Here is a 27215-nt window from a genome sequence, read left to right as displayed (position 1 = left end):
CGTGGACGTTGGCGTCATTTGGACCGCAGCTGCAACACGGCGAACGGAAACCCGAGGCCGCTGTTGGATCACCTGCTGCACTAGCTGCGCGTTGCCCTCTGTGGTTGCCGTACGCGGTCGCCCTACCTTTCCAGCACGTTCATCCGTCACGTTCCCAGTCCGTTGAAATTTTTCAAACAGATCCTTTATTGTATCGCTTTTCGGTCCTTTGGTTACATTAAACCTCCGTTGAAAACTTCGACTTGTTGCAACAACACTGTGTTCTAGGCGGTGGAATTCCAACACCAGAAAAATCCTCTGTTCTAAGGAATAAACCATGTTGTCTACAGCACACTTGCACGTTGTGAACAGCACACGCTTACAGCAGAAAGACGACGTACAGAATGGCGCACCCACAGACTGCGTTGTCTTCTATATCTTTCACATCACTTGCAGCGCCATCTGTTGTTGAAAATTGTAACTACTGTAATTTCGAAAGTTTGTCCGCCTGAAAATGTACTGTTGTCCCAAGCATATTGCAACAAACGGAGTATTTCTACCGCTGCTCGTTTAGTTTTTATTGCCGTTTCAAATATACCGGTCATTTTTGAAACACCCTGTATGTCAATGAATGGAGCTACAGTGAATTTATGAAATCGCTTCAATCATTTGCAATAGCCCCGTACTTATCAGCTGTCTATCGCCTGATTTCCAATTTCGTATCACGTATTCAGTAGCAGCTTAGTTCTCGCCATTGTCTTTTACGTGGTGACAATGGTGCACAGAGGCTTCATTTAGCCATTCAAAACCGATGCATACGAATCGTTACTTTTATAGATCGAATTCGGATGCAATCTTTAATGGTTACGCCCCCCATTGTTGAGAGTCGTGCACGTCTCCTCTCTGGTATTAGTCTAATCTTTGTGGTGAGTGAATTGCGTTAGTATCGACTTTGGTACTGTGTGCCAATCTTATTGCCACTAGCATCAGAGATATTTCCTACTTGGACGGCAGCCAATTCTGCCATTACCTAGGATTCTCTTGTCTGGAGATAAAATTGAATTGGCAGTCATAGTGCTTGCTGTTTTTTTATCGCCTCCATGTTCGTCTTATTTAAGGGATCAGTAAAGCTAGGTTGACTACATGTGAGGATGAGAAATATGTCTTCGATCGAAAAAAAATCTCTTTTAGTTCTCAACGGTCGTTACTGTGCATCCGTGGCGCGGTGCACCTTCGTGTTGCTATTCGCCTGCAGAACGACGTATCCGAAAATGGGCGTCAATCTGGTGTAACAAGAATTCATGCGACCACGCGACAAGTTTACATTGATCCACGATCCATACTCCGTAATTCTATGCTCGCTCCAGTCTTAACGGACAGCCGGTCGCTGTGGCCGAGCAGTTCTAGGCGCTTCAGTCCGGAAACGCGCTGCTGTAACGGTCACAGCTTCGAATCCTGCCTCGGGCATGGATGTGTGTGATGTCCATAGGTTAGTTAGGTGTAAGTAGTTCTAATTCTAGGGGACTGATGACCTCAGATGTTAAGTCCCATAGTGCTTAGAGCCATTTGAACCATTTTATTAACTGTCAGTGTCGTTGTGTCAACATGCCGGTATTTAGACTGTGCTGTTTCCTCTTGGCAGTCCAGCCGTGCGGGCGAGGAACGTGGCGCGATAGCTTGTACCCGAGATACTTCTGTTCCGCTCGCAGCATTTACACCCAAGTTAAGATGTGTTCCAGTAAGCAACATTTATTACAGTAAATTATAATTCCTGTGCTTTTCTGCTGTAGTTAAACGTTGCCTGTGCTTTAGAGTTGTCCCACTTCAGGGTTCTGGGTTTACTTTTAACTGTTTAGAACCATTCCTGTGGGACCCTAAGCTATATTGAGGCCTCCCTGAGTTCAAGGTTAAAGGCCTCCACGCCTAATGATCAAGGTGGAAAATGTTGTAAACTTTCGATGTCATTGCACTGTACATGGATTGCGTACTTCTTTGCTCCTGAAAAAGTAAATTATATTCCCGCCCTGCGAATTTTTTCTATTTAATATTAATCGACTGATGATCCATCGTTTTAGAATTTTTGGTAAACTGAACTTAACAAATTTTGAATTTTCTAAAGAACTTTGTGCTGAAAATTTAACCTGGATGCCCACTCTGTACAATCTTAGTTTAATTATTGATCAGACTGATTCTCCTTCTTTCGAATGGGCCTACTCTGGACCACGCTTGTTCAACTGTTGAGCTTTGATCTTTGCTCAGTATTGTCGTATCCTCTGCCGATGTAACTCCTTCCTTTCTTCTGTCCAGGGGTTACCTTTCATTCGGGGCTTTTCCTGAAATCCTTGGACTTCCTTCGGGGTATGTCTCACAGAATGTCTGTTCTGGAGAGCAATTGTTCCATCTACATCTACATTCATACTCCGCAAGCCACCCAACGGTGTGTGGCGGAGAGCACTTAACGTGCCACTGTCATTACCTCCCTTTCCTGTTCCAGTCGCGTATGGTTCGCGGGAAGAACGACTGTCTGAAAGCCTCCGTGTGCGCTCGAATCTCTCTAATTTTACATTCGTGATCTCCTCGGGAGGTATAAGTAGGGGGAAGCAATATACTCGATACCTCATCCAGAAACGCACCCTCTCGAAACCTGGCGAGCAAGCTACACCGCGATGCAGAGCGCCTCTCTTGCAGAGTCTGCCACTTGAGTTTGCTAAACATCTCCGTAACGCTATCACGCTTACCAAATAACCCTGTGACGAAACGCGCCGCTCTTCTTTGGATCTTCTCTATCTCCTCCGTCAACCCGATCTGGTACGGATCCCACACTGATGAGCAATACTCAAGTATAGGTCGAACGAGTGTTTTGTAAGCCACCTCCTTTGTTGATGGACTACATTTTCTAAGGACTCTCCCAATGAATCTCAACCTGGTACCCGCCTTACCAACAATTAATTTTATATGATCATTCCACTTCAAATCGTTCCGCACGCATACTCCCAGTTCTTTAATGTCCTTTTCAGTTTCTGTCACCCAAGTGGTGCGAATCTTCTTGTTTTGCCAGTTGGTGAACAGACGGTTGGTCAATTTGTTATAGAAAGCTACCCTTATTTTTCTTGCAGTCAGAGCTCCTCTCGATATGTTTGTAGAGCTGCGAGTTATGTCGCCTTCTGAATTCCCGATCTTCTTCTATCGGGCCTCGGATCTTCCTGAGGATTCTCTGATTTCCAGTTTCTCCATCAGACCTCGTCGGTTCATGAAAAGACTTTCTATGGAATACAGGGCTTTTGGTCGTATGACTGATGTGTAGTGCTTAAGTTTCAGGTTGCGTGACAGGCATTTTTGTTGTAGCTGTTCATAGTCAGTCGATAGGCTAGTTCCAGCTTGTTGACTCTCATCGATAATGACGTTTTTTCTAATAAGTTGGGTCCAATCCATTCGCCGAGATACTTAAACTTCTGAGTCCTTTTGATGTTCCCTGGTCTAGTAACACCTCTTTGTTAGCTTATTTGGTGTTGGTGAAGAACTCTGTTTTCTCCAGCGACTCTTGAAGACTCACTTTGGCTCCTGTTTTCTGAGGCAGTGTACCTGCATTGTTGCCATTTCAAGAGAATCAGCGATCAGTGCCATGTCATCTGCAAAAGCCAGGCAATCTACAATCAGTCCCTCGTTCTTACAGCCCAGGTAAACACCACTCTGAACAGCCAGATTGGTCAGTTCCTTGCACCATTCTATCACAACCTTTTCAAGGACACAGTTGAAGAGAAGTGGGGAGAGTCCATCAGCTTGTCCCACTCCAATTTTTATCTTGGAAGTTTTCTGAGATCTCACCTCTAAATCTGACCTTGGAATCGGTGTTGGTCAAAGTTTCTAGAATGAGTCTGCATGTTTTGTTGTCTAGTCCTAGTTCCTGAAGTACTTTGTTAAGCGTTTCTCTATCAACAGAGTCGTGGGCCTTCCTGAAATCAACAAGGGTGTCGACGACCTTGCGGTTTCTCATCTTGGAGTATGCCAGTACAATTTTAAGGTTGAGGATCTGTTCAGCAAAGGATCTGGTCTTCCTGAAGCCTCCCAGTTGATCTTCTGCCCTTGTTAATAACGCCTTGGAGAGAATTTTTTATGTTACCACAAGAGAAATTCCATGACAGGTGTTCAGATCGGTAAAATGTGAAGCGGATGGATCAGAGCAGTGTTCCAATCAGGTGGTAATTTCTCTGTTTTCCAGATGTCCTGGATGATCTCGGTGAGGTTGCCCACGGCAGTGCTTCCAGCACATTTCCAGAGTTCAGCAACGATTGAGTTTTCTCCAGCTGTCTTATTATTCTTTAGAAATTGAATGATTTGTACAACTTCTTCCAATAAAGGAGGCAGTGAGTCCGGGTTTGATGTGGTTTGTTTGTAGTCGATGTCTTCACTGGGTGGATCACAGTTTAGTAGGTTTCTAAAGTACTGAGCTAAGAGGTAGCAGTTGTCGTTAAAAGACTGTTTGCCCTGCGAGTCTCTGAAGTCGGGGCTTGGCGGATTGTATTTTCTGAGTGTCTGCTTGAAGGTTCTGTAGAAATCTCTTGAGTTATTCTTCGCGAAGTGCTCATCGATTTTGGTTAGTTGGTTTTGTGTGAAGGTCCGTTTGGTTCCTCGAATTATCTTAGCTGTAAGCCTTCTTTGTTCCAAAAAGTTCTCCCAATTTTTCTTGGTTTTCTTACAATTACATTTCTCCCAGAGTGTCTATCTTTGGGCTGTTGCACTGACACATTCTTCATTCCACCACGGATGCTCCCTTTTTCTCGTGATGGGGGCGAGTTTATTGGCCGTCTTCACAAGAGTCTCCTTCAGTTCGTCCCAGCTGTTGAAATCTGCTCTGTTCAGTCTCTGGCTTACTTCTTGTCTGTTCGTAATTCGCTCTACGTCAGATCTTACCGTCTTGGAGATTCTGTGTACTCTAGTGTTTCTAGGCTGGAGTCTCTGATCGGACAGATTATTCATTATTTTAAACTTCCTGTAAAATTGACTAACAACTTTTGAATTATGTAGAGAACATCTCGTTTTTAAAAATTTAACCTAAAAGTCTGTTTAACATTCTTTGTTTTATATTAACCAGGCTAATTTTGAATATCTTGTTTTTTTGTAAAATCTTAAGATTGTTTGAATAAATTATATGTGCTTTGAGAAGTTGAAAAGGGTGAAAGGTTTTGCAAATAAAGTTTAATCTGGAGCCCATGCCTTCCACCTTGGTTTTCCTTATAATTGTTTGTGGGGCTGGTGAACCTCACCAAACCGCTTTCATGTCACTGGATTTCCCAGTTTGCGCCCCGTACCGTGGAAATGATTCTCCATTTCTCTGCTCCATTTGTACATAGTGTTTGTTTTCGATACAAACGAAACACCCGAATAGAGAACAGTGAGCCGCGCGGGATTAGCCGAGCGGTCTCGGGCGCTGCAGTCATGGACTGTGCGGCTGGTCCCGGCGGAGGTTCGAGTCCTCCCTCGGGCATGGGTGTGGGTGTGTGGGTGTGTGGGTGTGTGTGTGTGTGTGTGTGTGTGTGTGTGTGTGTGTGTGTCCTTAGGGTAATTTAGGTCAGTAAGCTTAGGGACTGATGACCTTAGCAGTTAAGTCCCATAAGATTTCACACACATTTGAACATTTTTTTGAACGGTGGGCGCGTGAAACACTTGCTGTAATGTGTTTGTCCTCAGGTGAATAAATGTAGCTTGATTCCTCGGGACGCAGTTATGAAACGTCCATGTACTCAGACGTAGAACGTCGTATAGGGAAACCACTGGTTTCCCGACCTATGTTTATTTGCTTGTTACAATTACCTCTACTTGCCCCTTTTGCTGTTTTCACCGGCATACATTACTTATTGCATCACGTGCTCTCAAAGTCACCAAGTGACATCGAATCCCGCGCTGTACAGCGGCCGTAATGTTATGGTTCCCCGTTGTATATATTTGCCTCCTCGTGTTGTTGTCACCATTTGTACGCATCCATACTGTCGTTGCACGTTTCTACCTACCTCCTATTGGTTCGTCCTTTCTATCCTCTCCTATACGTTGCACAGCAGCAAAGTATTTTCTTGCTCCATGTACCACATGTTGTCTTAGCTACATGCCCCACTAACCTCCTCTCATTTGCATTACGTCTTTAGGAGGGGGCGACAATATTCACCGTAAATGTGACAGCGATCCAACAATTTTTTTAAGCCACAACAGTCACCGATCGAAAATATTAGTTTATTTAGTTACCGGTTTCGACAGAATGGGCCATAGAAATGTGCAAGTGTTTAAAAAAATGTACGTAAAGGTAAGCTAACAACTGTAATAACCAATGTCGTAATATACACGGACTGGAAAATTAGCAAATATACCGGTCTTCATGAAGTTAATAGAGAAAGCGGTTAAAATATGTTGCCACAATTGGCATTGTTGCATGGAGTAAAATGACGATAAAATAATAACCAAAGATTCAACAGATGCCTCCTGGATCTTTTAGAAGAAATAGTGATTTGTGAGAACAGGAAACACCATCCCTCTACACTTCTCAATAAATAAAATGAATTAGCGGCCAATTCGTGTTTTTCATTGTATTAAAAGCTGAGCTGTTATAAGTATTATATCCTGGTAGAGCTCTGCTCAGCCCCGTGCAGCCCACGTATTTTTTTTCCCTCCTTTGCTTTGTTTTCGGCGAATCTGTTGCGCCCACAGTCTTTTTATCGTGTTTAGATATGCTGCTTTCAATTCGCTTACTTGTGTATTGTACATGTCACAGACTACCTCTAGGCACTAGCTTTTATAATCTTAACGATAAGTATTGCCATACCTTTGTTTAGCCTTGGAGCTTTTAATAATTTTATTCCTTATTCTGGTTATTTTAATTATCTATTGGTTCCGTGCCACTAGCAGTTCCTCAGATCTGTGTTTGGTACGCTGCTAAGCCCGTGACTTTGATTCACAAGTTTCTGTCCGTTAACTTTATTGTAATGCCTTTGGCAAATAAACTTATTTCCAGAAACCCTCCAAAACTGAAACTAAGTATTTCTCTTTCGACTCATAATTGCCGGCCGCGGTGGTCTCGCGGTTCTAGGCGCGCAGTCCGGAACCGTGCGACTGCTACGGTCGCAGGTTCGAATCCTGCCTCGGGCATGGATGTGTGTGATGTCCTTAGGTTAGTTAGGTTTAAGTAGTTCTAAGTTCTAGGAGACTAATGACCACAGCAGTTGAGTCCCATAGTGCTCAGAGCCATTTGAACCATTTTTTTGACTCATAATTGTAGCTCCCTTTCAACTGCACTTTTTGTATTCAATTTAGTTGTATGTATATGTAGTCTCATATTGCATTTCTAACTTTGTATTAAGCTGTCGCAAACTATATTCGGCCACTGACATGTAGTGGCCACCCCACCTTCAGTTGTTTGCACCGATGTTGTAAGCAAATTACGCGAGCGACGACCCGGTGTTACGGGGCGTGTGTGGTTATTATTTTATTGTGATTCTACACCACGTGACAGTCACATTTATGGCTACGTATTTTAATTGCTTTCCCTGATAACTTCATTAAGTCAGGTATATCTGCTAACTTTCCAATCTATCTACATTATGACACTGCTCAGTAATGTTCTTAGCTTACCATAATGTACGAGTGGTTCTGTGGATTTATTATTAATTTGTACTGTTTTCTGTTGGATCTATAGGTTATACGTTACTTTAATCTTATTACAACCGAGCGAGATGGTGCAGTGGTTAGCACACTGCACTCGCATTCGAGAGGACGACGGTTCAATCCCGCGTCCGGCCATCCTGATTTAGGTTTTCCGTGATTTGCCTAAATCGCTTCAGGCAAAGACCGGGGTGGTTCCTTTGACAGGGCACAGCCGACTTCCTTTCTTAATCCAATGAGACTGATGAGCTCGCTGTTTGGTCTCTTCCCCCAAATCAGGTCAGTCCAGTCTTATTACCATTGATTTTCAGCGTACTTTTCAATTGTTTCATCAAGCTCCTGTATTTTATACCAAAATTCATCTACAGTATATTACAGACAAACAGTGTAAAAGTCACTGGCAGTGTACCATTAATACGTATTCTTTCTTCATGGCCCCAGTTGAAAGAACTGACGACTTCTTCTAAGGCTCTTGGGAATGCTTCAAATGCCACGAAATCTTCTTGCCTGATTCCTCATCCAATTCCGAATTACCCCAAACGAGGTGTAATAGAAGTTGTAGCACTGATGAATATATTTACCCTCGCATACTAACCCACTTGAAATTAATACTGTATTTTTTAAGGGCAAAACTTGTTATAATCGCGTTAGATTTCTCTGATGATTGAGTTACAATGAAATAGAATTCGTATTCATTGCTCATAATGGAATTATGTGCACTATTAGCAAATACTGCGTTATTAAAGATACACTTCTAAACCCTGATTGTATCTTTGCTTGATTTACAAAATTTTTAAGGCTTTCGTGGCCATTTGTTGACATATTGCCTGTTGTCTTCTGTCTCAGGTTTTCGGTCGACGTTTGTTTGACGATTTTTCAGACGTTTCGCCAGTACTAGTGTCTAGCATCGTCAAAATGGTACCCTCCGTTGCTGACGGTGGACTGCCACCGCCGCCGCCGCCGCCGCCGCCGCCGCCGCCGCCGCCACCACCACCACCACCACCACCACCACCACCAATGGAAGGTGAAACGCCGGCCGGTGTGGCCGTGCGGTTCTAGGCGCTCCAGTATGGAACCGTGTGACCGCTACGGACGCAGGTTCGAATCCTGCCTCGGGCATGGATGTGTGTGATGTCCTTAGGTTAGTTAGGTTTAATTATTTCTAAGTTCTAGGCGACTGTTGACCTCAGAAGTTAAGTCGCATAGTGCTCAGAGCCATTTGAACCATTTGAAGGTGAAACTTTGACAGTGCTAGCGAAATGTCAGAAAAATCACCAAACAAATGTCGGCCAAAGAAGCGGAGACATAAGCCAACAGCCAATTTGTTTGTTGAGAATTTTGGTGAATATCTTGCTCACTGTCCCCAGCGATTCTGACTGCCAGGCCGACGACGACGTTCATTTCCCGGTACTGTTACGGATTTTTTCGTGGTGGGAGTGCTGGAACATTCTGCACGCAGCCTCGTGATGCCTGTCCAGGAACTACTTGTATGAGAAGTAGGGGCTCAAGATCTGGAAGCTGATAACGGCTGAAGAGCGGTGCGCTGATCCCAGGCTAACCCATATCGCATCAAACTGACGCCATTGCAGATGATGAACGGCGATCAGTTAGCATCAAACCTTAAAGGTCGTTATGTACAGACTGGTGTGCAAAACTTGAGAGAAAGTAAGTTTCGCACGATGTGTCATTGCCAAGAAACAAAGCTCGATGAAACTTAAGCTATACAAAGAAAGAACTGCTTGACAGTATAGCACGAATTCCGGACGGTTGCGACTGCGCACATTTGCAATCGGCAGGGTTCACTGGCCATCGACGTTCAGCCCCTTCGCCAGGCAGTTTGAGCAGCGAACCTTCAGGCAAGGGAGGCCTTCCTCGTACGCGCCTTGTCCGCTTTCAAGCCGCCGCCGCCTCCGACACTTGCCCGACATATTGGCTTCTTGAAATCACGTAGCCAATTGAAAATATTGACATAATTACTGACGCTGCTGCATAGATGGATTTTAGGTAAAGTAACTACATCTAATACCAAAGTATTTCCAACTACCTTTCTATAGGACCAAAATACAGAGGTTCTTTTCATTATCCGGAAAACGAAATATTTACACCTTTTTGGAAACTAAGGCAATACCATCGACTATTTCAATATGTAATTAGTGCTACCAAACATAAATATAGCCCTTTTATCCCTCGGCCTGTACGGTAGCTTCTTTCCACGCTTACTGACTGTTGATATTTTTAAAAATATTTGGATTCCGATAAGCGATATTTTTTTTTTAAGAAAAGCGCCTTATAAGCGTTAGACACATCGAGAGAAAGTATCGATGCATCGTCGTATCGACTGACGAATATCGATGCACCAGCCTATAAAAACATTGGCTGCACATTGTAAATACACTGCCGGATGTAGAGATGTATATTTAAATATTGATTTATTATTAGATATTCTGCACATCAACAAGCTAGCAGCCTGCTTATCCCCGTTAGAGCAAGAACTGAAAGGAAAACGATGCATGTTCGCGGTTGGTGATTACCACTTTGCCAACAATGGTAACAGCATGAAGTGGCACAATAAACGATGTCGAATGGGTCCGTCGTTCGGTTTCGTCACATATCGAATTTGTCCGGAAAACTTCATATCGACTTCCCTGTGTTTGGGTTCGTATCTGCCAATGCCAGTGATCTAGCGCTTGTAGTGTCAAAACTGTAGTTTCTGTTAATAACGCCGAGCACCGATTATGTCAGCATTTAGTGTCTCACATCCCCGCCCACCGCAAAAACCAATCGTGTCATCTAGATTTTTGTTCATCAATTTCAGCAACTGTTTTTTAAGATTCAAATGGTTCAAATGGTTCTGAGCACTATGGGACTTAACTTCTGAGGTCATTAGTCCCCTAGAGCTTAGAACTACTTAAACCTAACTAACCTAAGGACATCACACACATCCATGCCCGTGGCAGGATTCGAATCTGCGACCGTAGCGGTCGCGCGGTTCCAGAATGGTTTTTTAAGAATGCCGATCTGATGAAATAGCAGACTAGTTGCATTAAAAACTGTTTTTTAACGCAACTGGTGTGCTGTTTCTTCACATTGGAAAACTTGTTATTTCCTTCATACTGACATCCCTCGGTGCATTCGCACTTCTTTAGGTCACCTATACTTGCTACACACAGTTAAAGAGCAAGTTTGGACATGATGAAAGCTCATCACGTAGTAAGACTCCTTCACACACAGCGTTAGTATACTTATGTTCTACAATTTCAAGAGAACAACTTACCGAAAATTGTGAAACAATATAAAATACAAATATAGGCATTCGATATTGCCATTTCGATTTCAAAAAAATGGTTCAAATGGCTCTGAGCACTATGGGACTCAACATCTTAGGTCATAAGTCCCCTAGAACTTAGAACTACTTAAACCTAACTAACCTAAGGACATCACACACACCCATGCCCGAGGCAGGATTCGAACCTGCGACCGTAGCAGTCCCGCGGTTCCGGACTGCAGCGCCAGAACCGCTAGACCACCGCGGCCGGCTATTTCGATTTCGATGTATCGGGACGAAAGAATACATTTAAGTATAGAGTTTTGTTGAAAATAATATCGATGTATAGATATTTCATGAATAGCCCACGGTCATGGAAGAAATAGAAAAGCAACGGTGTAAAAGAGAATGAGAATGTGCGCTGATCAAACGCTGCGTTTGTGGCTATTTTATTTACTATGACTGACAGTCCAGACAATCACAAGGAAAGGAGAAATGAGTATGTGAATAGTTGAAAAGAAGTTAATTTACTCACTAAAATCCTATATCCTTGTGGAGAAACATTATTAATCAATGTATCCCTGGATAACGCTCAAAAGAGAGAAAGAAATTGTGGTAGATAAGTAGGATATTACACTTGAAAAATGATAGATGTAACTGTAATTTTTAGTGACAGGAGGGTCATTTGAGTGATGTTTAAGTTGACTTTGTTCAGCCAAATAACACTGTTTACTGATTAAACACTAATAAACCGAGCTGTGACCAGCTAGTTTCACCATTACGTTATTTAGGGCAAATGTTGTAAGGCTCTAAACACACTAATTTTCACAACTAATAAAAGATGATTTCCATCACGTCGTTGTAACCTCGGAACCCGTCCAGGGGTATTCTAGGGGTAGGCTGTCGCAAATGTGCAGGGCCGCAAATGTCCGGGCACCACATGGCACGGAAGGTAACTGAAAGAATAGAAAGGATATACACTACTGGCCATTAAAATTGCTACGCCACGAAGATGACGTGCTACAGACGCGAAATTTAACTGACAGGAAGAAGATGCTGTGATATGCAAATGATTAGCTTTTCAAAGCATTCATGCAAGGTTGGCGCCGGTGGCGACACCTTCAACGTGGTGACATCAGGAAAGTTTCCAACCGATTTATCATACACAAACAGCAGTTGACCGGCGTTGCCTGGTGAAACGTTGTTGTGATGGCTCGTGTAATGATGAGAAATGCTTACCATCACGTTTCCCACTTTGATAAAGGTCGGATTGTAGCCTATCGCGATTGCGGTTTATCGTATCGCGACATTGCTGCTCGCGTGGGTCGAGATCCAATGACTGTTAGCAGAATATGGAATTGGTGGGTTCAGCAGGGTAATACGGAACGCCTTGCTGGATCCCAACGGCCTCTTATCACTAGCAGTCGAGATGACACGCATCTTAACCGCATGGCTGTAATAGATCGTGCAGCCACGTCTCTATCCCTGAGTCAAGAGATGGGGACGTTTGCAAGACAACAACCATCTGCACGAACAGTTCGACGACATTTGCAGCAACATGGACTATCAGCTCAGAGACCATGGCTGTGGTTACCCTCGACGCTGCATCACAGACAGGAGCGCCTGCGATGGTGTACCCAACGACGAACCTAGGTGCACGAATGGCAAAACGTAATTTTTTCGTATGAATCCAGGTTCTGTTTACAGTTTCATGATGGTCGCATCCGTGTTTGGCGACATCGCGGTGAACGCACACTGGAAGTGTGTATTCGTCATCGCCATACTGGCGTATCACCCGGCGTGATGGTATGGCGTGCCACTGGTTACACGTATAGGTCACCTCTTGTTCGCACTGACGGCACTTTGAACAGTGGGCGTTACATTTCAGATGTGTTACGACCCGTGGCTCTACCATTCATTCGATCACTGCGAAACCCTACATTTCAGCAGGATAATGCACGACCGCATTTTGCTGGTCCTGTACGGGCCTTTCTGGATACAGAAAATGTTCGACTGCTGCCCTGGCCAGCACATTCTCCAGATCTCTCACCAATTGAAAACATCTGGTTAATGGTGGCTGAGCAACTGGCTCGTCACAATACGCTAGTCACTACTCTTGATGAACTGTGGTATCGTGTTGAAGCTGCATGGGCAGCTGTACTTGTACACGCCATCCAAGCTCTGTTTGACTCATTGCCCAGGCGTATCAAGGCCGTTATTACGGCCAGAGGTGGTTGTTCTGGGTACTGATTTTTCAGGATCTATGCACCCACATTGCGTGAAAATGTAATCTAGTATAATATATTTGTCCAATGAATACCCGTTTATCGTCTGCATTTCATGTTGGTGTCGCAATTTTAATGGCCAGTAGCGTAAGTTGTAACAGTTATCAGGAGGTGAAGAGGCTTGCACAGAATAGAGTAGCCTGGAGAACTGCATTAAAACCAGTCATCAAAGTGAAGACTGTATCAACAACTACTTACGTCTGATTTACAGTTAGGTGCCTGTCCACCATGTATAATGATGTATTGTAATTTCATTACTTATAGTTACAAGAAGGCAATCTGAGCAGTGTTGAGTACAACTCCTGTTACAAGTGGGAGAGATGAGTGGGCGGTGACTCACCGTGGAAGGACTGGTTGGTGTTGACCCTGATGGTCATGTAGCCCGCCTTGCAGCTGGCCGTCACCACTGGTGAGAACTCCTGGTCCAACAGCGCCACCGCACCCTGCAACACAAGCAAGAGAATGAGTCAACCGGCAGCGTTGACAACGGTGCCAACTGGCAGTATCTCAAGCACATCGTCGGGCGATAACTCTAAATATTACACTCTCACTATAATCGTTCACAAGAGCAACAATGTCGCCTTTACACGAATGATGTGACGTCAGTTCAACAGATGCCTATAACCTTTGTTAGTTCAAATTTTACTGAAGGTCGATGATCCTAACTAGTTATTTCCCTTTAAACATGCTACTGGCAATAGGGTCAAAAATCCTTCGTGCATATCACTTTAGCATTCACTTTACACGATGACGTCACGATCCAAATGATAAAGCTTATAAAACCCAGCTGAGAAGTTACTGAAAAAAGAACTTTCCCAGATTATTTAATTCTTTATGAAATTAAACTTAGCTCAAGGTTCGAAAGATAAAAGTGGATTTGGACGTGACTGGTATCTCAGAGGTCACAAGGAAGAAACAATTTATAGACAACATAATTTACTATTATCAATTTAAAGACACAACTCACAGAACAATATTTCTAGTTCCAAAGGATAACTTATTTCATTTCTACAAGAGACTATGAGAAGCATTAACTGTCTACAAATTGAACAGTGAAGCACGAAAAGCATTCAAGTGAATCTTACATTCACTCTCAAAAACAACAGTATTATTTAATAATTTTTTTCATAACGTGGGACCACAGTCATAATATATTTCTTTAAAGTCAGTACCGCCATTAGACTGTTTTTTATTTGCAGTTTTACATTACACGATCATGATTTCGGCTTCAAGTACCATTATCAAGTATTTTAATGTTATACAGTGCCTAAGATGGCATACTGTCGTATTTAAAATACACGATTAGACACGATGTCTAAGGGTCAATATTTCTGGTAAAAGTCTACTGCTTTGTTTTATCACTGACAAGGGAACCTCCCCATCGCACCCCCCTCAGATTTAGTTATAAGTTGGCACAGTGGATAGGCCTTGATAAACTGAACACAGATCAATTGAGAAAACAGGAAGAAGTTGTGTGGAACTGTGAAAACATAAGCAAAATATACAAACTGTGTAGTCCACGGGTCGCATAGGCAACATCATGGGCAAAGTGAGCTCAGGAGCGTCGTGGTCCCGTGGTAGCGTGAGCAGCTGCTGAACGAGAGGTCCTTGGTTCAAGTCTTCCCTCGAGTGAAAATTTTATTTTCTTTATATTTGCATAGTTATTATCTGTCCGTTCGTTCATTGACGTCTTTGTTCACTGTAATAAGTTTGTGTTTTGCGACCGCATCGCAAAACCGTGCGATTAGTAGACGAAAGGACGTGCCTCTCCAATGGGAACCGAAAACATTTGATCGCAAGGTCGTAGGTCAACCGATTCCTCCACAGGAACACACATCTGATATATTCTATACGACACTGGTGACGGCATGTGCGTCACATGACAGGAATATGTTGTCGACCCACCTAACTTGTACACTTGGCGAAGGGGTAAAAAGATTCTTCTACCTTGCCCGATTTAGGTTTTCTTGTGGATGTGATAATCACTTCCAAAAAAGTGATGAAAACATAAGAGTTTGTCACATAAACTGAAAATAAAAAATTAAACTTTTCACTCGATGGAAGATTTGAACCAAGGACCTTTCGTTCCGCAGCTGCTCACGTTACCACAAGACCACGGCGCTCTTGCATTCCCAGTGTCCTTGACGTTGCCTATCTTCCCATGAACTACACAGTTTGTATATTTTGCTTATTTTTTCACAGTTCCACACAACTTCTTCCTGTTTTCTCAATTGATCTGTTTTCAGTTTTTCAAGGCCTATCCACTGTGCCAACTTATAACTAAATCTGAGGGGGGGGGGGGGGGGGGGGTGCGATGGGGAGGTTCCCTTGTGAGTATACCATCAAGCAGTAGGCTTTTACCAGAAATATTGACCCTTAGACAATATGTCTAATAGAGTATTTTAAATACGACAGTACGCCATCTTAGGCACTGTATAACATCAAAACACTTGATAATGGCACTTTAAAGCTGAAATCAAGATCATGTAATGTAACACTGCAAATAAAAAACAATCTAATACCGGTACTGACTTCAAAGAAACAGTATTATTATTTTGCATAAAAAAAATGGTTCAAATGGCTCTGAGCACTATGGGACTGACATCCGAAGGATGCCGTCGAGTTGCGAGGACCTGAGACACTTGAGTAGGAAGAGGGGGGGGGGGGAGGAAATCCAAATAAATGCTTTCCTGCTGCGAATACAGTCCTGCTGTTAAGCCACGGCCTTCTTACCAGTCAGGCAGAGACGCACCTGGAAGCGTTCTCAGTGGTTTAGTGAATTGACCACGAACAAGTGGCGGGCACATCAATGGAACACGGAGTCAGAACGGCGCCTGAATTCTTATGCTCCAGGCCGGCCACTGGCCATGCACTTTATGAAGGAAGATAAGAAAGAGTTGGCACCCTGTAACCAAGACTTACAAGGGGGAATTAAGCAATGTCGATTACTCGCTGGGTGACAGCGTAAATTGAGCCCACCAATGATAAGATGATATGATGCGGAAGCACAAGAGTAGAGGGTATGACAACGAAAGTGTCGACCAGAAGCAGACAGATATTTTTTCTGACATCATTCGAAGAACACTCTGAAATCTTTTGTATGTCTTTTGTGGTACTTTGTAGAAGTGTCAGAGGTAATTCGAGGTTTCATTCTGAGTGTCTTCTTACTAGCGCAATATCTGGAGGTACTTTTAGGCAAGATTTTGCTAAGTGAATCGAATGCTGTTTCGCACAGAGAGCTCTAACTTTACGTCTTGGACGAATTTTCATACTTTAAGTCAGATTAGTGCATTTATCCCGACGGCTAGCTACCTGGCCAATACGACTGCCGGGTAGTGGCTTCAGCTGGAGCAGCTGGGCAGAAGCGAGGAACAAGAAATGGACTAAACTGTTCTGAGCGGCGCCCCCAAGGCTGGCATTGATGGACGTAAAAGATGTAAGCTGCCAATCAACGGTCACTTAACATCATGCCGATTTGCAAGGAGACTGACAACTTGGGCCACAATTATGGCACACGACCACAACTTCATGCCCCGTAGTCTCCCCCTTACAGGACAAATTGCTGAGTCGAGTCTGCATCCAGTCAAACCCGTCGTCGAGGTTTCTGTGCTGATAATTTGTGCGTAATTGTAATAAATGTAAATTTCTCAACATTATTAATTTGAATGTATTACAATTTGGTGTCCAAAATTCCAGATCCACATTTTGTTACATTTTTGGCGTCCTGCGTGGTGTCCTATCATTTGCATGTATTTCCATTTCACTACACGCTTAAGACTCCTTGTACACACTGCAAACCGAATGGCAAACAGTAGTTGTTAATGCGGGAGTATTTCTCGTGAGCATGCACTGATTTATACATGTAAGGGGCGATCGAAAACTTTCCGTTTGAGGGCGTTGCTACAGCGTATATGCAACGTAGCGCGACTCCGATGCGGATATATAAACCCCGAAATGTAGGAGAGGGATTAGTGTGGCATTCGCGTCTTTCCGACGTACGTGCGATAAATGTGAAAAGGTGAACTGTGACGACGTTATTTCCAAATGCGTCCGACCAGGAGTAACGTGCTGTTATTCTTTTCTTGGCCGCCGAAGGACAAACTACGGTAGACATTCATCGGAGAATGAAGGTGCATGAATGCAGCATGTCTGTCGAAAACCACGCTTGTGGGGTGCTGCTGCTTCATAAAGCACGCCGCATATATCAAATGTTGTAACGCAGAAGTTATGCCAAATCAAGTGGGAGACACTCGGGCACCCGCCCTACAGATCTGACGTCTCCCCACGCGACTATCACGCTTTCGGTCCTTTAAAAAAATAAAAATAAAAAAAAGACCTCGAAGGGCCGACGATTCCTGTCGGACTAGAAAGTAGCCTACAGCAGGCAGTTACGGACTTCTTCATGCAACAAGACACGATGTTTCACCAAACGGTTATCCTCAACCTGGTGAGTCAGTTTGCTGATTGCTTCAGCGCCTACGGCGATTTTGCCTGATCGGCATACCGATTCTTCGTACGAAAACTTTTTGATCGACCCCCCTCAGAATCATCTTCCGACCCGCAACTTTATTTAGGACGACGTTTGCTTTCCAGAAGAATACCAGCAACTTCTCTACATTAATTTTGTTTCAAAATCTGAAAACTGTTGAATGTATGAGAAAATTATTACCTCCAGTTCTTAGAAAGAAGCTGTGACTTGTGTGTGGCGCTGTTTATTTCAGTCTCCGGTGATATCATTTAAGCGTTTACGCTGGGAAACTTGGCGCTTTTAATCCAATAAAATTGTGTGTGTGTGTGTGTGTGTGTGTGTGTGTGTGTGTGTGTGTGTGTGTGAGAGAGAGAGAGAGAGAGAGAGAGAGAGAGAGAGAGAGAGAGAGATTGTACCGCAACTGCAACTTTTCACATTTGTGTCTTTAAATACTCTGACCGAATTATTATTTGACAGTTATCCGTGGGAGTTACCAACGAAAAAACATTCGGCGTGATTCGACTGCAAATTAACTCTTGGAGATTAGTTAACGTCTGAGCTTCAGTAAATCAGAAATAGGCATTCCAACACGTGTCAACGAACGGGAGCGCGCGCACACACGCACACGCACACGCACACACACACACACACACACACACACACACACACACACACACACACGAGCGCGCGTGTGATTATGTTATGCTCAATACTTTTCTTCCCTGTTCTCCTGTAAAAGTGTTTTTTTTTTTTTTATGAGTACGTCAACAGCAGTTACAAATTTATCACAATATAACATACAGTAGAATGCTGAAGATTAGATGGGTGGATCACATAATTAATGAGGAGGTATTGAATAGAATCGGGCAGAAGAGAAATTCGTGGCACAACTTGACTAGAAGAAGGGATCGCTTGGTAGGACATATTCTGAGGCATCAAGGGATCACCAATTTAGTATTGGAGGGCAGCGTGGATGTAAAAATCATAGAGGGAAACCAATAGATGAATTCACTAAACAGATTCAGAAGGATGTAGGTTGCAGAAGGTACTGGGAGATGAGGAAGCTTGCACAGGATAAAGTAGGATGGAGAGCTGCACCAAACCGGTCTCTGGACTAAGACCACAACAAGAACAACAACAACAACACTGCTTTTTCAATGCTTTGGTTTTACTGTGGCAAACGTGCGAACTGTACTAAGAATAACAGTCGAGATCGCACAAATTACATTTACTTGTGACCAGATTCAGCTCAAAGGCGTACTATCTTCAGACCGTACTCGAAATCTGCTGTATGGAGATGGATCCAACAGCTCTGCTGCGGTTGAAATCATCAGGAGACTTCTGCAGTTCCTGCTTCGTGTATCCGTATTCACACATCAACTTTGGCGTAAGGTCTGAAGAAGGCTCGCCTTTGGACTGAAACCGATCACCAGTAAATATGAATTGTGCGATCTATGCTGTTTTTCTAACTAAAGCTGTGAAATTGATCACTGTTTTCCCAGAATGTTTTAGAAAATTTGAAACGTGCATACGCTTCCACAAGTCCTGCCTGTGGATGAAACTATACGCACACACACATCGTACAACGTTTGACACTGATCCATAGTTCAACAGAACAACGTAAAATTTTTTAAGTTTGAGGTCATTCACAGTGGATACGTTCACCGTTCGTATACGAATCTGATATATCGTTTCTTGTCAAACGCTTTCATTGACTGGTCGTAACATCCAAACATATACCCGCATTGCCTGACTGGACTGTGAAGTTTTTATCTTTGGAGTGGAATGTATTTTTATGTAGCGAAATAAGGATTTGCTATGGAGAAGTATTAAAAGGTTTTGGGAAGCTGAGAATAAAGCTAACTAGTGGCTGTATGTCTTTAAAGTACCTAACGAATTAATAATAACACTAATAGCACATCATACACGTGAAAATAAATTGGTTCAAGATGGTCTAATGTGGGAAAAAGTGCAATCCACTGTCAGTCCCACGTATCTAGTGACAGCAGATAAAAAAAATCTCTCTTCGATTCGCACTCCACAACGTTTCACAATGCTGATCCTGCAGGTCTCACGAGAAGAAAAGACCAACGAAACGCTTGTACACCAATTGACATTAACATTAGACTCAAACTTTTGTCGAGAGAAATGTTTCGCTCCGCCTCGCTGAGACAATTCAGCGCTTAACGGATTCTCGCAGCATTGTCACGCGTAGCAGAATGGGACGACAGGATACTCCGACATGGACAATAGAACTATAGAATACAGGTAACAAGCGGTCCTCATTACTAGACTCGTTTGACGAGAGACATTTCACGACCAACAAAGCCGCGGAACGTACCTCAGACTGATATGTCAATCTTCCAACACGGACGCTAGCTCCGCCGGCAGCGAGTAATGGTGTTCGAAGTCTTCAGCTACCGCGGTATCCAGTAAATTACTAATCGTGACACGGTACCCTGCTGTCAGATGAGACTATAAAAGCTTTTTTATTTTTATTACCTGTGTCGCGATCCAATGGCAAAGGATTCGCAGTTTCTATCAGAACCAACAGATTGGATCATCATCTTCAGCACGTCTTAGGCTTTGCCAGGTACGATACAGAAATTAATCTGTCTTTCCGTCTGGTTTCGAGTCTACCTATGCTTTTTCGTCCTGTTGGTTTGTATTTATACAGTATTTTTCGTAGTCAGTAATGCTCCATCCTAGTGAGTGCTCTTTCCATTTCCTTCCGTAATCTTCTATACTTTTCATTCAGAGACATCAGTCCTAATATTACTCTTGTTTCTGTATTTCGCTTTCGATCTTGTCTTGTGCATACTGCTACATGTCTGAGTGTCTCATTTCTGCCCTCTGAAGTCTTAGTGTATCCTTCTTCGTTATTATTCAGGTTTCGCTTCCATTCATAAAACTGTGAGTGGCCATATTTTATAAAATACTGAAATCGTTCCTTTCCTCGGTTTCCGCGTGGAGGTTCGTGTGATAATACCATTTACCAAGTTAAATTATGTTGAAAATCAGTTTCGTGTCCTTGTATTATATTGCGTCCTAAGTATTTAAAATTCGTTGCTTGCTCTACAATTATTGCTGTTCTAAATCTGATTTTGTTTATGTCACCACTTTTGTTTTGTCTCTAAGTTGTATGTATGTTTTTCTTTACAGATGATGCAGCTCTTTGTAGATTTTCACTATTACGACTAATTATCTGTTCATCTGCAAATAGCATTGTTAGTATATAGTCTAGATTTTTAAGATTAAAAGAGTAAAATTTAAGTTCATTTATCCATTAGAAAGGGGGTTTCGTTTAGTTATTAGTAAGTTGGTGCTCTCTCTCTCTCTCTCTCTTACTATATTGTGCATCAGTGTGATGTAATAGGGACGCAAATTATTTTATTTCTATTAGTAAGTCCAGGTGATAACTGCACCTTCATCTTGAGGCTAGGTCTGCACCTTCATCTTGAGGCTAGGTTGAGGCTCTCTCGTATTTCGATTGAGATTGCATTGCATGGCGTAATAGCGATAAAAAAATCTATTCTTATGTGCTCAATAGAAGAATAACCAATGTTTCAATGAAACGGATGTATGAGAGACAGGTAGGAAGCGATCCACTTTCCCATCCAATACTCCACCAATTGCCAAGATACTCATTTGACGTGTTTAAACATCAGGTCATCTAACAGTCACCAATACGTACTATTGGGGTCACAATTAAATCATCTGCTACCGACATCAATCACAAGCTATTTTTTATTGGCCACTAAATCTGTTTTGTGATAAGTTTTGATTTTCTAGACGTTCCTAATTGTTCGATGCACATGACCAAAATTGAGAAAGAAATCCATTTATGATAGATAGTATGGAAAGCAAGTTGACATATTCGAAGCGGTAGCAGAGACCATCACCAGACAAAAAGTATCAACTGAGAAACTCAAAATCGTGTAATTGAAAAATCAGTGGGTGAGATTTAATCAGTGGAACTGTTTTTCCGTAGAGCAGCAGAATATGAATCAAAGTTACATAACTGGCTTCAACACGCAAGGTGTTTTCAAACAATTTCAGTCGCAATAAGGAAACTACGTCTGTATTTCTACGCAAGTACCGAACCACAACTGAAAAAAGTAACCCCAAGAAACCTCCCGCTCATCTACCACAAATTTATTTCCACAATATTCATTTTTGAACAAAAGAGTATCCCAAGCCTATTATATTCCATCATCTTTCTTCTTCCGATGTTGCTGTCCCAAATGTACGCCTATAATATGCAGTATACTATCCGCCGGGAAAACTTCAAGGAACATACCGAGTCTGTGGAAATATTTACATATCAGCCTACCTACATAGGGTGTAAAGGGTGTAAGTGCAGGCATTTTTATAAGTGGCACCTTGGACTGTACACACACCAGTGTCTTGGTTGTTTTTTCACTGTGTCAAAGAGTCTTCCCGGAAATAATCACGTAATTTATTTACCAGTGTCTTCTACAAGGTCGCAACTGCACCACTAAGTGTACAATGCTTGCAGTATAGGCTAATCATTTGCGCCCATGCGTCCAAACTTCAATACCTGGACCGGTTCTAGGCGCTACAGTCTGGAACCGCGCGACCGCTACGGTCGCAGGTTCGAATCCTGCCTCGGGCATGGATGTGTGTGTTGTCCTTAGGTTGGTTAGGTTTAAGTAGTTCTAAGTTCTAGGGGACTTATGACCTCAGCAGTTGAGTCCCATAGTGCTCAGAGCCATTTGAACCATTTTTTTACACACTCCTCAATCACCAAAAGCGATACGTGGGCTTACACCCGTTACACACTATATATTGCCAATGACCAGTTAAGAGTTGTTTGCAAAGTATGGAAATGGAATTTGAGTATCGTTGTAACTATGCATTACACATTTAGCAGCGATGAAAAAGGTTGCATAACCTACATGCAAGACTCTCTCTATTCGTTTAGTCGATTCAGACTCTTCGTGACCCCATGAACCAAATCACACCACTTTTTCCTGTCGTGCACTTTCTCCCGTAGACCTTCCAGGTTGGAACACATTGCTTCTGTGATGCCATCGATCCATCTCATCCTCTGACGTCCTCTTCTTCTAGTTCCTTCAATCTTCCCCAGCATTATGTTTTTTTCCAGCGAGGCATGCCTTCGCATTGTGTGTCCAAAGTAGGTCAGCTTTTGTTTTAACATTAGACCTTCCAGGGAGAAATCTGGTTTTATTTGCTCCAATATTGATCTGTTGGGTTTCTTTGCAGTCCATGGAACTCTAAGAAGTTTCCTCCAACACCACAATTCGAAGGAGTCAATTCTTCGCCGTTCAGCTTTTCTAATGGTCCAGGTCTCACATCCATACATCACAACTGGAAAGACCATAGCCCTCACAATACGGATCTTTGTTGCTAGTGTTATATCTCTGGACTTTATAACCTTGTCAAGGTTTGACATCGCCTGTCTACCGAGCAACAGGCGTCTCCGGATTTCATGGCTGCAGTCGCCATCAGCAGAGATCTGGGAACCGAGATAACTGAATGTGGTCACTACCTCCATGGTTTCTCCTGCTATATCCCACGAATTGGTAGGTGTAGTTGAAATAATTTTCGTTTTCTTCACATTCAGCATAAGACCGGCCTTTTCACTTTCGTCTTTCACCTTCACATGCAAGACATGAAACCAATAAAGTATGTGTGCTCTCGATAGAAAGTGGCCTGCCCAACCAGAAATAACAGAAATATTTATGTACGTGTATCATATAAAATTGGAATTACGTATGCAGAATCGAAGTTTAGCCCACAAGGATTTTATATATATATATATATATATATATATATATATATATATATATGAGGGTGAACAGATTTTGTCATGCATGTTTTACAATACATTATCTATCCTACAACGTCCATCCAATATACACTGATCAGCCAGAACATTACGACCAGCAACCTAATAGGCGGTATCCCTTTGGCACAGACAACAGCGGCGCGCGTCGTGGCATGGAAGCAATGAGGCCTTGGTAGGTCGCTGAAGGGAGATGGCACCACATATGTACACACAAGTCACGTAATTCCCGTAAACTCCGGGGAGGGGGCCATGAGCTCTGACGCTACGTTCAGTTCCAGACGTGTTCGAACGGGTTCAGATATTCCGAGTTGGGGGGCTAGCACATCAATGGGAACTCGCCACTGTGTTCCTTGAACCACTCCATCACACTCCTGCCCTTGAGACATGGCGCATTATCTTTTTGAAAAACGCCACTGCTGAAGGGGTGTACGTGGTCTGCAACCAGTATACGATTCTCCTTGGATCACCATGGTGCCTTGCACAAGCTTCACCGGATGCATGGATGCCCAAATGAGTGTTCCCCAGAGCATAATGGAGCCGCCGCCAGCTTGTCTCCGTCCCGCAGCGCAGGTGGCAAGAAGCTGTTCCCCTGGAGGACGACGGATTCGCGCCCTTCCTTCGGCATGATTTCTCAGTGAGGGCGGAACTCTTACGAACACCGCGGGCGGTTCCTGCACGCTGTGGCGAAAGGCGTTGGCCGAGATCCCACGGCGACCACTGCGACGTCTTTATCGTGGCGGTCACAAACTTTCTGCTATTCGTCCGCGTTCACAAGCACCAGTACAGAATCGCGCGCTTTCTATCCGGCGACCGTGTGGAAACGGGCGCGCGAGAAAGATGAAAATAATTGTGCCCTTCCGCCGAGCTCCTTCCGAATACTTCGGTGACGAGAATCCTCCGTGCAGCCACAAAGATTGCTGACCATATTTTCAAAATGCGACATTCCGTATCTCTATGTCGTTGGAACTCCAGCCGGCCGCGGTGGTCTAGCGGTTCTAGGCGCTCAGTCCGGAACCGCGCGACTGCTACGGTCGCAGGTTCGAATCCTGCCTCGGGCATGGATGTGTGTGATGTCCTTAGGTTAGTTAGATTTAAGTAGTTCTAAGTTCTAGGGGACTGATGACCACAGATGTTAAGTCCCATAGTGCTCAGAGCCAAAACCAGTAACATTTCGCAACTGAGGCGGATTTTTGACATATTAATTTATCACAGTTGCTGACTGGGATGCAACATGTTAAAAATTCTATAGTACATGCTAACAATTGCAGTATCTGTTTACTAAGAGGTACATTATAGTCTTTGATTCCATACCTACAAACATAATACCTCAAGAAATGCCACATTGGCGACCTTTGTAATCTAGAATACACCGTAACTGCCGAAAATAAATCAGCTTAAACCACAGAACACCATTTAATGACATCAGTAGATCAGATAAAGCCACACTGGAGAAATTTTGTATATTACGAAACATTGCAATTGCCGAAAAATAAGTCAGCTAGGACATGTTACTGGGCTAGAGTATTGTTATGTTAACAGATTAAAAGGAAAATAGCATATACTATCGCCGCGTGGGATTAGCCGAGCGGTCTCAGCCGCTGCAATCATGGACTGTGTGGCTGGTCACGGCGGAGGTTCGAGTCCTGCCTCGGGCGTGGGTGTGTGTGTGTGTGTGTGTGTTTGTCCTTAGGATAATTTAGGTTAAGTAGTGTGTACGCTTAGGGACTGATGACCTTAGCAGTTAAGTCCCATCAGATTTCACAAACATTTGAACATTTTTGAACATATACTATCAAGTAAACATCAGCTCACAAAATGATGCATCTTAAAATCTGAGCTGATTAGTGCGTGTGATCACCACGACGGCACTGCACACTCTGCAAGGCGCTCCCATGCTGGCCACAAGACTTAAGGACTTCTTGTGGCACGGCGTTCCATTCCTCTACAAGCACAGTTGATAACTGCTGCAAGGTCGTTGGAGCATGTGGACGTGCAATACGGTTCATTGGTAGAATTTTGGGAAGATGTGGTTCATCTGTAAAGGAGACCGCTTATAAAACACTAATACGACCTATCCTTGAGTACTGCTCGAGCGTTTGGGATCCCTATCAGGTCGGATTGAGGGAGGACATAGAAGCACTTCAGAGGCGGGCTGCTAGATTTGTTACTGGTAGGTTTCATCGTCACGCGAGTGTTACGGAAATGCTTCAGGAACTCGGGTGGGAGTCTCTGGAGGAAAACAAGCGTTCTTTTCGTGAATCGCTACTGAGGAAATTTAGAGAACCAGCATTTGAGGCTGACTGCAGTACAGTTTTACTGCCGCCAACTTATATTTCGCGGAAAGACCACAAAGATAAGAGAGATTAGGGCTCGTACAGAGGCATATAGGCAGTCATTTTTCCCTCGTTCTGTTTGGGAGTGGAACAGGGAGGGAAGATGCTAGTTGTGGTACGAGGTACCCTCCGCCACGCACCGTACGGTGGATTGCGAAGTATGTATGTAGATGTAGAATACGTCTGCTCAATGGGCCCCACACGTACTCGAAGGTATTTAAATCGGCGGAAGGAGCAGGCCAGTCCATTTGCCGAATATCCTTTATTTCCTTGAGCTCTTTCATCTGCGGTGTTCGAAGCTAAAGCGCACAAAATGAAGTCAGTGCCGAATTCGTTCCTGAAAGGACCGCACACGGGGGATGAGCACAGTATCAACTCGTTGACTGCTAACGATGTGCAGGTCAGAACACTCATGACTCATTATGCCTCCCCGCACCATAACATCCGGTCCACCAAAATGATCTTGTTCGACAACGCTGGACAAACCTTCATACGGCAAGAGGTGGGAACACAATGCACCTAGGAATATTGTCGAACATGATCGCTTTGGTGCTCCAGTGCGGAGGGCGTGGGTGTACTGATCTCCAAATATTTGAACACGGTACACTCAACCGTGAACATAGCGACACTGTACTCTGCCACACGTGCGCTTTTCCAAGTGTGCATTCGGTCCTGACTTCATTGTTGTGGATGACTGCGCGACCGCGTAGGAGGCATGAGCTCTTGGAACGAGAGGATATTTAGCGAATGGATTGGCTGCCAGTTTCCCCGACGTAAATCCCATGGAGTACTCGTGGAATGCGTTGGGGAGGCGTACTGCAGCACGTCGAAATGGCACCAACGATCATTAAATAGTTGTCAACCGCGCTGCTGGAGGACTGCAACGCCAGAGCACAAGAACTCCTTGCCAACCTTGAGACCAATACGGCAGCACCTTGCAGAGCCATCACGCCCTATTGAGGACCAGGTCCCTCCGTTTGTAACGTCCAGCGGACCATCATGAATCGCGGCCTACTTGAAAGCAATAATTGTCTTTGAATAAAAATGTCATTTATGTTCACCTCATTGCGTATTTCCCTCAGTTAATATCTGTGCTGTACTGCAGCAGTTCTTTCTTCGTATGGCCCAGCTTTTCTGAGGTGAGTTACTTGGCAGTGATACGTCATGCGAGAGTTATTTTCGTCCTTAAGTTTCGCAGACCACTGTATATGACATAACATAATTCCTTTTACAGCTAAAGCAAGCCAATAACCTTAATGTATGTAAATGTAGTTTTCAAAATCATGACGCGCCCACTTTCCTTACGACATGGGCACATAGCTTTTAAATCCATCGGACTGCCATCATTTGACACTGCATCACAACTGCAAAATATAAGACACATATGTACTTACTGTACTTATAC

General features: G+C 43.6%; 1 protein-coding gene across 1 annotated transcript in view; it reads right to left on the bottom strand.

The window, feature by feature from the left end:
• LOC126198905 (uncharacterized) overlaps positions 1-27215 on the bottom strand; it is a 503369-nt gene that overhangs the window by 97289 nt on the left and 378865 nt on the right. Inside the window, exon 2 of the mRNA XM_049935532.1 lies at positions 13517-13619. Coding sequence (XP_049791489.1) covers positions 13517-13619 — 103 coding nt within the window. The remainder of the gene's footprint in view (positions 1-13516; positions 13620-27215) is intronic.

This window comes from Schistocerca nitens, chromosome 8 (assembly GCF_023898315.1).
Source record: "Schistocerca nitens isolate TAMUIC-IGC-003100 chromosome 8, iqSchNite1.1, whole genome shotgun sequence".
NCBI classification, from domain to species: Eukaryota; Metazoa; Arthropoda; class Insecta; order Orthoptera; family Acrididae; genus Schistocerca; species Schistocerca nitens.
Note: the sequence above shows the minus strand (reverse complement) of the source record. Positions and strands in the feature narration are given on the sequence as shown.